Genomic DNA, 12,930 nt, shown 5'->3' with positions numbered 1-12,930 from the left:
GAGAAAATCGGAAGGAGAAAGGCTGAGGGCGGACAATCCGGCTAAAAATAGAAACGCATCCTCCCCAGGACTATTTCTTTCCAGCTCCACCCTGGGGCCCGCAGCCGGGCCAGTAACTAGGCTCCGCGCAACAGCAGCGCGGTCAGGCTCGGCCCCGCCTCCTCGGCCGGGTGGCTGAAGGCAGAGGCGCGGCGTCGGGCACGTGACGTCAAGGCGCTCCCCGCCGCCGCCGCCGTCGGGGTTTTCGCTGACGCACAGACCCCGCCCCCTCCCTCTTTCCATCGCGGGGCGGAGAGAACGCGTCAGTCGGCCGGAGCGCGGACCTGCCTGCATCAGTGTTTGAGGCTCGTCGTTCCCGGGAGCTGCACAGCTTCCCTGGCGGTAGTGAAGCGACAGAGAGCGCTATTCGCGGGCCCTTGCGGTCCCCGGGCTTAGCCGCGCGCGTCCCGCTTGTCCTCGGAGGCAGCCAAACTCGCGGCCGGTGGAGGTGTGAGGCGCCGACGGGCGAGCGCCGCAGGCAGCCTTAGCCGCTGCGGCCTTCTGTGCTGCTCCCTCCGCCCCCTCCTCCTCCGTCGCTTCCCCCACCGCCACCCTCCCCCCGCTTCCCGAGCTCCGGCGCGTCCCGGCCACGCTCGGGGCTGCTGCAGGAACAAAGGAGGACCCCGCGGCGGCGGCGGCGCCACCTCCGCCTGCGGCTGCAGCCCGCGGCGGCGGCTCTAGGGCTTCCGGCTCGCCCTTCCCGGAGGGCTCGGCCCGGTCCCCACCTCGCCGGCGTCGCGCGCGAGCCCGGCTCCCGCGGTCGAAGAGTGAGTAGTACGGGGCTAGGGGAAGGCGCCCGGCTCCTCGTGCCGGGCCGCGGGTGGGAGTGGGGGACTAGGCGCCGCGAGCCTGCGAAGCCCGACCGGCCCACGGATGGCGGCGTCAGGGGGAGGGGAACCCGCCTGCCAGCTCAGGAAGCACAAAGACGGAGGCGGCATCCTGTCGTCGTGACCGGAGGCCGGTTCCCTGTGCCCCGGACTCGCTAGCACACGCACGGTCGGAGAAACAATGCCCGGCGTGCGGCCTCGGGGAGATTCGAGCTCCGGGCCTCGCTCAAATCCGTCCCGGCCGCCTTCCGCGGTGGCGTCCCGTCTGGGCCGCCGAACCGGGAAAGACAAAGAGGTGGTGGCGGCGGCCGCGCCCCCAACCCCTTTCCGCCTCACCCCCCTTCTCCGCCTCCTCCTCCGAGCCTTTCAGGGTCGGGGGTCGGCGAGGGAGCGGCAGGGTGAGGGGCCTGCTTGGCCTACGGAACTGCTGTTCGGCATGACTCAGTGGTTTTTGGAGAAGGCCCTGCTGGGGTTTGCTGAACAAGGCCTCTGCTTGGAAGGGCGTGGGGGTAGGGGTGGAGGACCAGTGGGATTCGAACTTGTTTTAAAATCCCGTGGAACGTTGGGCGATAGGGGACTTCTCTGTGGGGTTTCAGTTTTACCGAGGTTGCTGCGTTTCTCGCCGGAGATCCCTTTCATGAAGGAAATGGAACACCTTCCCCTTTGTTTCGTGCATTTAGGCTGATGAACGGGAAATTTTTTGCTTTCTTTCCACGCACTCCGTGGAGCTGTGTTTTGGGAAAAGGCCTGGGTTATCTTTATTGACTGAATGTTTCCTATGAATCTGGTCTAAGAACACAGAAGTAGTATATAGGTCATAGAGCCGCTGTTCTTTAACTTGGCCTTTGGGTAATTTAGACTTTCTTAAAAAATTGAGTCTTTATTTTACTCCTTATTTGTAAAGTAGGGATTCAGAACTGAATTGGTGAAAATACTGAAATTTTATTTTTTAAGATTTCTTCTAAAAATGTATCCCTTGAGAGATGTTTTAATCTTCCCTATTTTCTCTCTCTCTCAGGCTCTGTATTAAGCCTGAAAAGGAGCCTTTAAAATCACAGTAATTTTCTCCCATTTGGCAAGAGGGAACGAAGATCTGGAGAGTAAGGGCTTGCCCAAGGTCACTGGCTTAGTTAGAGGTAGATTAGAGACTAGAACTCCAGTCTCAACTCCGGTTAGGGTGAGCATTCTTAACGTCTTGTGCACCTGAGAGAACTAATTTCACATAGTTGTAAAAGCCTTTTTTATTCATGTTTGAGGCTGGAGAATTTTTCAGTTACATGCTCCTGTCTTTTTTTGGGGTTTTGTTTTTTAGCTATGAATTAGAGGAGGCCGCAAACTGTAAAGTATACACACAACATATATTTCATCCTATATTTGATAGAGCTGACACAATGAATGCTCAAGTTTCTAACAACTTTATTAAAGATGCTAAGTAATAATGGTATTGTGTTTTTTTCTAAAATACAAATAGGGAGATAGCAACTTATTCCCCACACCCACCTCACAATTGCCACTAAACTGGAGGGTTGTTTCTACCTTTGTGCTCTCTTCGTTGTGCTTAGATTTTATAAACAACTCTGGCCATTTTGACTTTGAGTGATTGGTGATACTTGCCTTTCTGATTTGACATCGTTCTCCTTCCCTACCTCAGAAAAAGCTAACAATCTTAATGGCATCTTTTTGTTTTTGCTTATTACATTAGATACACAAGTGCTGCATCTTTAGTTCTTGGGGTTGTGTAGGAGTTGGCAGGCTCTGAGATATAAATAGAAGCTGATTTCAGAGGCCCCTGTTGACTAGGCTTTATGTGAGAGCCTCCATCCAGCTCAGCCTGTCACATTGCAGCCTTGTGACAGGCTGAAGCGCCCGCCCATGTGATCTAAGCTTCTGAGAAATATTAAGGCAAGCTGTGCACTTGTGATGGCATTTAAAAGCTGCCTTTCTAGGGGGAGAAAAGTCTGCAAGATGAGACGCCATGTATAAGACTAATGTCCTGTTGTCTCCTGTATCTCAGTTTGGAGGCTATTTATGGTAAATTGAAGGTAGATGTGTTTTCTGAAGAAAGTTGGAATACTTTGCATGTGGAATCATTGGATAAGATCCCCACCCGCATTTATATAAACAAAAGATTTTAAGAATCAGATTAATACTAATGTAAGTTGACTTTTAGGCCAGTTTACTCTTTAAGCCACTGTCAGATGATAGCAGAAGTTAATATAGCAGGTAAGCTAAGCATAGTTCTTAAGAGGACTTCCAGGAGTGGCGCCCTCCTTTTTGCATAGGGCAAAGATTCACATATTTTGCATGGTTGGCGTGCAGATAAATACACAATGCATTTTTTTTTTGCACGTTATACTCAAAATCTTAAAAACTCAGCTGAAAGTGTTTATCAATAAACTTCCTAAGTAATGTTGAAATGTTTACACTACCCTGCTCCAAAATGAGTCAGCTGAATTCCACTTACTATTTAAAGAGATAGTGTTAACTAAATTAGTACTGTTGTCTGAAGTAAGTTGCAAACAATGATCAATTTCTATGCAAGCTTCATTGGCTTAAAATATTTTCAAGCTTGAGTTATGTCTTTTTGCTAACAAAAGGAAAGATTACTATCATTTAAATGGTTGGGGGAATAATTGTCAAGATTCAGGCCACATCAAATTTGGTTAGTCCTCTTCCTTTGTATAATTTTGGCTAGAAGTGTTAATGCTTGTTAATACTTTATGATAACTCCCTAAAGAGTGTATCCCAGTTTGTGCTGGTTGGAAAAAGCAACATGAAATTCTAGGAAGTAATAAGCTATAGCTGAAAGTACTTTCCTAAATGTACCTAAAATGTTCATAACTTGGAAGTCACCTGTATTGTCAACATTTAGGTACAGTTAAATGACTGACCAGAATTATTATACACAATCTCCCTTTGATAAAATGCCCAAATAGGCTTTCTGTACATTCATACACAATTTAAGGTGACATGTAAACCTTCCAGGTTTTTAAAATTTTTTTCTTAAATATTTCTGTTAACTCAGCAAATTTTACGAAATTTAGTAAAACATTACTGTATTTGTGTTAATTTTAAGAAGGCTTCTGGAATAGCAAAGTTATATTAAGTTCTTTCTGGTAACTAGCATTAAATATTAACCATTATTAAATATTGTATATATTGCTTTACTTTGCTATCTTGAAATTGAGCTTGGAAAAATTTCATTATTTTCTGGCATGAGGAAGACAAACGCTTGTTACAATTAATAGAGCTGTTGATTGAGAAATCTGTGACTGATAATTTGTGCTTTGCAGGTTTCTAGGCACTGGCTTTAAAGTATACTTAGATTTCACATGTCAAATGTAGAACAAAAGAAATTTCCTAGGCAACTGACCCCTGAATTCTTAAAGAGCTTCACTTTTTGGTGCCAGGGTAGCAGGAAGAGCTAGATGATCTACCAGCTCTCTTTTCCGTGTCCTATAAAGGTGTTGAATCATTTTAAAAGTACCCATGCTCTGCCCTGCAGCAGAACTGAATTAATTACAAGGGCCCAATATGTTCAGGTGTTTTCGCATCCCATATACTACTAGCTTAAAGAACCACTAGTAGATAGGAAGAGTCGGTAGTTAATTTTGATGGTTTGAAATGATCTGCCTATAGTGTAGGAGAACAAAAAGTGATTTAAAGATACCAGTTAGAAAAATTGATTTAAATATAATTCTGTGTTTAAAGAAACAATGGAAGGGTGATCTTTTCAGGAATTAAACAGTGACAGGTGAAATTTTAATGATAGAATTTTTTGTCCTAAAAATGTCAAGTCATGATAAATCATTGTTTATCAAGCTAAAACAGTTCCTTTCATGTACTTTGTTTTATAAAGGCAACAAAATATTCATAATTTAGCCTATTTTAAAGATTAATAACACAATTTAGGCCTTTGTTAGAAACAAATGCAGTGTTTAGAAATGACAAAGATAAATGATGACTATCATACTAATTTAGTGATTGTGTGGTTTTGTTTTCTGTTTTTTACTAAATTCTGGTTTCTGAAATTTTGATTTTGTTCTGTTCATAGCAGAAAAATGGCTCAGGAGACTAACCAGACCCCAGGGCCCATGCTGTGTAGTACAGGATGTGGCTTTTATGGGAATCCTAGGACAAATGGAATGTGTTCTGTTTGCTACAAAGAACATCTTCAGAGGCAGCAGAATAGTGGCAGAATGAGCCCAATGGGTAAGTTGTTTCCAAGAAATAACGCATTTGAAGAACTGGTGGCTGCAAAATATACAACCAAGAATTGGGGCCTCAGACTGACAGTCCAAGGAGAGAAGACCTGAGAAAAGCTTGAAACTTAAAGCAACAACCAAGTACTTGGAATGACTGCATGAGGAATGGGTGACATCTTCAAGCATCTTCTAGCTTTTTCTTTTCCCTTTTTGGGGTTTTATTGGCTATAACTTTTTTATTTATATTTTTTGTTGTTTGGATATCACTTAAGTGTAAGATCCTGCAGCACAGTGAAAAAGTGCTTAAGTCACTAACCTAATTAAATGCAAGTATTTGTTACTTATTAATATTTTGATAATGAGTGTTTGTAGTGTTGCTTCATTTCTTACCAATCCTTTTTTTAAATAGGGACAGCTAGTGGTTCCAACAGCCCTACCTCAGATTCTACATCTGTACAAAGAGCAGACGCTAGTTTAAACAACTGTGAAGGTGCTGCTGGCAGCACATCTGAAAAATCAAGGTAAGATTAAACATTTCTGAGTGTTTATAAAAATGCAGGGAGGAAAAAAGATGACTGACATAATTATGAATGTTAATAAATGATGATGTTGTGTTATATATATTACATTATAGTAAGGATGTTAGTACAGTAGATGCCCACATGTGTTGCACAATTGGGGATTCCAGTGTCCTTTAATATTGATCTTGTAGGTCATTGAGTAAATATGTGTATAATCACTGCTGCTGAATAGCCTCAAGGATACTGTGTTGAGAATGCTGTGCTTTTTCTTGTAATTGTGGTGTGAAGATTATAATATAGAGAATGAGGCTCTACAGATTATTGTGCTGCTACATAAGGCATTCTGGCAAAGCTGTCCCTTTTGCCCTTAAATTACAGGCACAGCTAAATATTTCTAGTTGGCTCTTGATAGAACACTAACCTGTACAAAAGTGCAGGCTTGAATTGATGAGCCATTTATCAGATCGCTCTCCTTATTCTCAGACATTTGTGCTGGGCATCCTTTTTAGAGTATTTAGCTCCATTTGAGCATGCTAGAAATAATACATATATGTTGAACTGACAACTATCTCACCAAGAAGTACCCTTAACATCTGTAAAAATGTTTGCTTGAACTCAAATAGAAATGTGCCTGTGGCTGCCTTGCCTGTAACTCAGCAAATGACAGAAATGAGCATTTCAAGAGAGGACAAAGTAACTACCCCAAAAACAGAGGTGTCAGAGCCAGGTATGCTTTTTATCTGATTCTTTAATCTCTTCTCTGCCCATCCCCCATTACCTCTGCACTTACAAATCAGCAAACTTTATAATGTGAAGGCTGGAAATGTCAAGAATTTGATTAATTTAAAAGGTAGGTTATCACTACATTTAAAAGTATCTAAACATTAAAGAAGGTATTGTTCATAAACAGAAGAAATTACGAAAATTGAATTGCAAAGCCATGGAGAAAAAATAATCAAAAGTGTTAACTCTTTAGTCTTGGATATTGTCAGTACTGCAGGAAATACTCAAAAGAACATATTGAACGCTGAAAACTTTCAAGTTGAAGTGTGGAATCCCTATGGGAGTTTAAAACTCAGTGTGGAATGGCCTTTTCGTTTTCGTTAAATAGTGACTGAGTCTATGCTGAACTTAGCATTAAAGCACTTCTGGTTGTGCTCTGTTGTCAGAAGGTCGACTTTTTTACTCTTCATTGCTAGACCCTGAAACAGTGATTTGCATACTCTATGGTGCACATAGTTGATTTGATCAACTCATTATTTCCTGGTATAGTGTTGACTGGGGGCACAATGTTAAAACCTTTAGTGAGAAAAGAAAATTGGATATGTAATCTGCTTTGGAGGCTTGCTTTTGCTAATACTACATAGCCAAGCTTATGTGAACCGTATAAGTCTTGATTGATAAAGCTAAGGTGGAAATTTTTACGTTGGGTGGTGGGATCTATATTTGGTAAAGTTCTATCCTTATTATGAAAAACTGACTAAATTAGTGTTGTTCTGTTTCATTTGTTTCTGTTTTTTAAAAAACAAAATCTTGGAACAGTACTCTTGGATTGGATCTGTAACTATTTCTGTGCATTCATTATTTCTTCACCTGAATGTACTTTGCTGCTCTGCCTTTTCTGTATCATTTTTCTTAACTACTCACACTCCCAACCCCCTTCAAAGTCTTGTGTATGTTTTAGGAACCACTGTCCAGTTTTCAGGTGTAGCCAGGGAAATGGCTGTCACCTCCCCTAGACTATTCCACAGATTGTTCTTTACCATTATGCTGCTGCTGCTGCTGAGTCGCTTCAGTCGTGTCCGACTCTGTGCGACCCCATAGACGGCAGCCTACCAGCTCCCCCGTCCCTGGGATTCTCCATTATACCATCACGAAAATACATTAAGGTTTCCATAGTAGATTGTTAGGAATAAGTAATAACTAGAATATTACCAGTGGTCTAATATTATATGTTAATCTCACTGGATATATCACTAATTTAAATGAATTCTAAATTTGGAGAGAATTTCAGTAAGTTGTTATTAAACCAGTTGGTTTGCTGTAGAGTTTGGATTTATGCTGATAGCATTAATGCTGGCCTGTTGTTTTGGCAGTAATTCTAGTATTGTATGCATCAATTTGCTGTTGGGATTTGGATTGATATTAATTTTATAAAGGTAGAATTAAATTTTGTTTTAAATAACTTGGAGGTAATATGAACTCACAGTTATCTGCAGTTTTATCTTTATATTGACAAATTCTGTTGATGTCATCAGTGAACTTAAAACTTAGATCCCTTTTACCTGGAGAAACGGACTTTTAAAAGTAGGTCATATCTCTCATTACGTATCACAAAGTAAATTAAAGCTGTGCCGTAAAAATTCTTGTTTTGCATATGGAATCCTTAAGCTTCACAAGTATTTATGTTGTCCTAAAGACAATGTTTGCTGATCTTCAAAAGAAGGTGTTTTTTCTTTTTTTAAAAGACTTCGTTTTCTGCATAAGACAATATAAAGCATTTTTTAAAATGTTACAGTAATTGTGAAATTTTAGAGTGAGTTAGAGGTTAATGATTTGGGTTTTACTTGTCAAAATTTACTGGGTTTATCTACAGTTTTTCTTTTAACTTTTCAGTATAAAAACAAAATGACTTTATGTCTAAGTACCTCAGAAGTTGGCAGCCTTATTTACTGAGTAGTAATGAATTTGAACTGCCCTAATTAAGAAGATTGCATTTAGGTATTTGCAGTGTGGAAACTAAGCAGATGACCACATCTCTCAGGTCTTTAAAACCTAGAATTAGGATTTTGTTTTCCAGTCCTAAAGTGAGTTTAATGGAATATGAGTGGAGTGATAATAAAGTAGAAGATTGTATTTAAAAAATACGTTTTCTGTCAGGAAGGGCTTAAACATTTTCATGACGAGTCTTACTGTTGTTTTGTTTTTGACTTAGATAATTGTCAGCCAAACAGTTGACAAACTTCTAATTTTTACCCTTGTTTTTTCAGTTGTCACTCAGCCCAGTCCTTCAGTTTCTCAGCCCAGTACTTCTCAAAGTGAAGAAAAAGCTCCCGAGTTGCCCAAACCAAAGAAGAACAGGTGTTTCATGTGCAGAAAGAAAGTTGGCCTAACAGGTATTCAGAGCTCCTGGTTACTCCCTATGGGACTAGACAGTCTTAAACATATAAAACACCCTACTTTCAAGAATAGGAAGTTTCCGCAGTAGACTGGAAGGGAGACTGAGAAAAAGTTGAGTTTGCTTTCCATTGGTCTCTAATCATATGAAACGCTTTCCTAACTTCGGGTGTTCTGAATTATTTTCCTTTATAGGATTAATAAAACTTCATCTCTTTTGATTCTTTCCTTTGTTCTGGGGGAAAGGTAGTTGAATTAAATAGTAATCACCTACTTTGAGCCAGATACAAACTGTTCTAGATACTTTTTAATTGTTTCCTTTAAATCTCAGAACTGTATGTGGTTCTCTTCTAGTTTTCACGTGCGGAAACATTAGTAACAGTAGGACTAGAATTCAAATGCAGTTCAGTCTGACTCCAGAGCTTTGTGATTTTTCTACCCTGTTTGATATCTACCAGAGTTTATAGAAGGTAGTAATTTTTTTTTCTCACCATGTCAGAAGAGGTTGAAAACACTTTCACAATTTAAAATGAAAATTTGTTTAATGTTACAGTCATGAAAATCTGGTTTCTTTTCTATATTGACTTATTCTTTGATTCTTCTAATTGCTATAAATTCCTAAATGACTCTACTTCCTTTTATATGTACAGGGTTTGACTGCCGATGTGGAAATTTATTTTGTGGACTTCACCGTTACTCTGACAAGCACAACTGTCCGTATGATTACAAAGCAGAAGCTGCAGCAAAAATCAGAAAAGAGAATCCAGTTGTTGTGGCTGAAAAAATTCAGAGAATATAAATTACTACTTGTTAAGAGACTGATAATTTGTTTTTATTTTAATATACCGTAGGAAAACATTAAAGAGCAGATGCATGGCCATTTTCCTTTGATGTTCTCCAGAGTTTTACTTTACACTTGTCTGTCTTATAATTGATATTTTAGGATGTTTGGGTGTTTGTTACAGGCAGAATTGGATAGATACAGCCCTACAAAATGTATATGCCCTCCCCTGAATAAAATTGGATGAAAATCTGCACAGCAAATTGAAATACACAGATAATAAGGACAAAATTTAGTTCCTTCGTGCCAAACAAAATAAGTGAAATACCTATCTGCATGTTTGCAGCATATCTGCCTTTGGGAATGTAATCAAGGTATAATCTTTGGCTAGTGTTATGTGCCTGTATTTTTTTAAAGAAATGGTACACCAGAAAAGGACTGGCAGTCTACTTCTACCATAGTTAAACTTCACCCTGTTAATTTCCACATGTTCCTTGGAAGCAGGAAGAAAGCTATAAAAAGAATCAGACCTTTCCATGAAACCAGTGTTTGGTGCCATATGTAAGCCTGGTTAATTGGTGTTCTAAAAACTGTCAAATAAGACATTCTGTGAAAGGTACACACTGTTTAACTGGTGAAAGAGTAAAACGCATCAAGCCAACAGGGTCTTGAGCTATCTTTGAAGCTTATTATGCTGGCCTGCACCAGACGATGTCTGCATTACTCTCACTGCTAAAAATGTTGTGTAGCACAGAACTGCACTAGGATTAATTTATTTACAAGAAGAAATTAAAACTCTACGTTTGGTTTTCACATACAGCAGCTGTAATGGAGTAACATGCATCTGAGTTTTAAGTTGCAAAGGTATCTGAATAGTTAATTTTTCATGTGCATATTTTGTTGAATGTTTTGGTTCAAGAAAGAATGTTTAAAGCTTTTTTAAAGACTTCAGTTCTTAATGTAACTGTACCCTTCTGCATGGAAAATCATAACCAATATGGCTGCAGTAGACTTCTTAGTGGTATCCAGCACCACTTGCAGAGGGCTGCTTTATATTAATTGTACTTGGGTGTAGGACTCTAGTGTTCTTGGGTGTATTGCATGGGCTGCATTATCTACAGCATTGTACAATAACAACTAGAAGAGGCAGTATACTTCACTGATGCTTGTCTGGTAATATCACTTCTGTGTTATAATGGAAGGTTTTTTGTGATGTATGAAACTTGTGTTTTTTATATATAAATGAGTATAGTTAGATTAGTGTCGTGGTAATGCCTGTTTTCATCTGTAAATAGTTAATTATGTACACGAGGCACTACTTCTGATTTATTGCAGTGTTCAGTCTTAGTTTTTACTTTTATTCTTAAAGCATTCAGTTTTGCTTTCAATTTTATGTACCTTAGTTCTAAAGTTAGATCTGCAGATGTGTACAGATAGTCCATATTTATGTATTGCACATAATCATGCTATTCAGCATTGATGCTATATTGTATTATGTAAATAATAAAAGCCATGTACAGAGGGAGACTTTCCACTTGTTTATTGGGTTTTTAAGCCATAGTTAGATATCCTAAAGGGGGATAATTAGGAAATGTTTGATATTGAACTTTAGTCATGTTTATAGACTTTGCATGGCTATATTATAATTTTTTTTTTCATTTCCATCCCTAAACATTCACTTGAGAACCGTGAGATGAGTGTTAAACATCTTGTATGGTGCATAATAGGCAGTTTAATTTTGAAGACTATTGAATAGGCACTTTTACGATCAAAACTGTGTTAGAATTTCGGTCAGTTATTCCATCCTGTCTCCCTTTTCTCTTTTTCTTTTTTGCTTTATAAATGGCACTTTAGGCATTACAATTGGTTTATAGCAACTGGCAAAGTTTTATTTGGGTTTGATTCTAATGTTGAGATGGTCCCGTGGGCCTGGTCTTTGCAGGTGTCATGTGAGATAATAAAGACCAAGAGCTAACAGTGGCATGTTGACTTGGCCAGTACAATAGCTGAAGCCAAAAAGCAGAACCGTTACATCTCAATGATGGAGTTGGAAATGGAAATATTCAGTACTTACCAAGATGGTTCGCTACTACCTGTCACAGTTCTTTGCTGCTACTTTTGCTTCAGGTGAGGGGATATGTATACTACTGAAGTATGAGATAAGGATAGTGTCTCGAATTATGAAGGATACTGAATCACTGTTGAGCTAAAAATTGTGGTGTTAGAAGGCAAACAAGTTTTATTCAAAGTTTAAGACTTTGTTTTCCTTTAGTGCTACCTCTAAACATTTGCTTGATAAGTTTTAAAATCTTCAGGTTTTGAAATCCAAGAGGCGTATATTGGGGACAAAGACTTAGGTGGGAAGATGATGGACCTTTCGACTTCACTTGTCTGTAGTGGTCTTCGAAATAAGTAGCATGAGATTATGGTAATGTTTCCATAATAATTTCTTACATGAAATATTAATTTAGAACATAACTGACTTAAGGATTTGATTTGTCAGGAGCATCAGTTGGGGAGAAGGAATCAGTGTGTAAGGCAACTAGGAAGATTAGATTGTACCAGGACTCCTGTATTCAAACCTGAAAGTTTCTCAGGCAAGATTATATATAAATGGGCTTTAACTTTGAAATGTACACTGATATAAAGCATTTCAAGACTAATATCACATTTCTCCTTGCACTCTGTATGTCCCCACCCCAGACATGTTTTGACAGTGATGCTACGAACTACCCATGGGGCCTAGGGATAATCCCTTTATCATATTTCTTTTTCAGTGGGCTTTATCTGCAAAACTAGGGCCTATTGTTTGAGCAGAAGTGGTTTTTTCACAGCATGAAATTGCAAAGGATAAAACTTTAATATAAATGAAATGACTTATTAGTTAAGATAATGGACCCTAAAACCAGGCTTCTTCATCTGTAAGTAATGATAAAAATACCTGGCACTTAATGTTCCCTATTAAACTTTTTAAGGACTTAATTTTAGGTTCACAGCAAAGTTGAGAGTTAAGTGCAGAGATTTCCCATGCACCCTTCTTCACATACAACACATACAAAGCTCTATTAACCAACATCGACCACTAGTGTGATAACATTTTGTTAAAGTTGATCAACCTGTGTTAACATAATCACCCAAAGACCATAAATTATAGTCAGCAATTGGTGTTTTCTATGAGTTGGCACAAATCTATAGTGACAAATCCATCATAATATTCAGAGGATTTTCACTGCCAACCCCTGACAACTACTGACCTTTTTACTGCTGCTATGGTTTTTCCTTTTCCAAAATGTTCTATGTGGAATTGTACAGTACATATGCAACCTTTTCAGATTGGCTTCTTACACTTAGTAATCACTTTTCTTCATGCCTTTTCATGACTTGACAGCTCATTTTTTTTTAAGTTTTGAATAATCCATTTTCTGGATGTGCCACAGTTT

At 39.4% G+C, this 12,930-nt stretch overlaps 1 protein-coding gene across 3 annotated transcripts; it reads left to right on the top strand.

Annotated features, from left to right (window-relative positions):
• Positions 1-261: 261 nt before the first annotated feature.
• Positions 262-11,017, top strand: ZFAND5 (zinc finger AN1-type containing 5). Of its 3 annotated transcripts, none has more exons than XM_055426884.2 (6): positions 262-806; positions 4,924-5,078; positions 5,481-5,592; positions 6,216-6,319; positions 8,583-8,708; positions 9,360-11,017. In XM_055426884.2, exons 2-6 carry the CDS (start codon positions 4,928-4,930, stop codon positions 9,506-9,508), a joined length of 642 nt encoding a protein of 213 aa, XP_055282859.1. In that variant the 5' UTR covers positions 262-806; positions 4,924-4,927; the 3' UTR covers positions 9,509-11,017. The 3 variants fall into 3 exon arrangements, with proteins under 3 accessions (XP_055282859.1, XP_055282858.1, XP_088694064.1); XM_055426883.2 differs by having other exon boundaries at positions 263-806; positions 4,921-5,078; XM_088837938.1 differs by lacking the exon at positions 262-806 and adding an exon at positions 2,661-2,897 and having other exon boundaries at positions 4,921-5,078.
• Positions 11,018-12,930: the final 1,913 nt, after the last annotated feature.

The sequence above is a fragment of the Moschus berezovskii genome, chromosome 7, assembly GCF_049115385.1.
Source record: "Moschus berezovskii isolate FMDL1 chromosome 7, NW_MosBer_1.0, whole genome shotgun sequence".
Lineage (NCBI taxonomy): Eukaryota > Metazoa > Chordata > Mammalia > Artiodactyla > Moschidae > Moschus > Moschus berezovskii.
This window is presented reverse-complemented; position numbering and strand designations above follow the sequence as displayed.

Excerpts from the sequence above, each read along its gene's own strand:
- ZFAND5 (XM_088837938.1), top strand. The coding sequence starts at position 2,842 with ATGTATAAGACTAATGTCCTGTTGTCTCCTGTATCTCAGTTTGGAGGC. Across the intron at positions 2,898-4,920 it reads CAGTTTGGAGGCTATTTATG|CAGAAAAATGGCTCAGGAGA; the intron begins GTAAATTGAAGG and ends TTCTGTTCATAG. Across the intron at positions 5,079-5,480 it reads TGGCAGAATGAGCCCAATGG|GGACAGCTAGTGGTTCCAAC; the intron begins GTAAGTTGTTTC and ends TTTTTTAAATAG.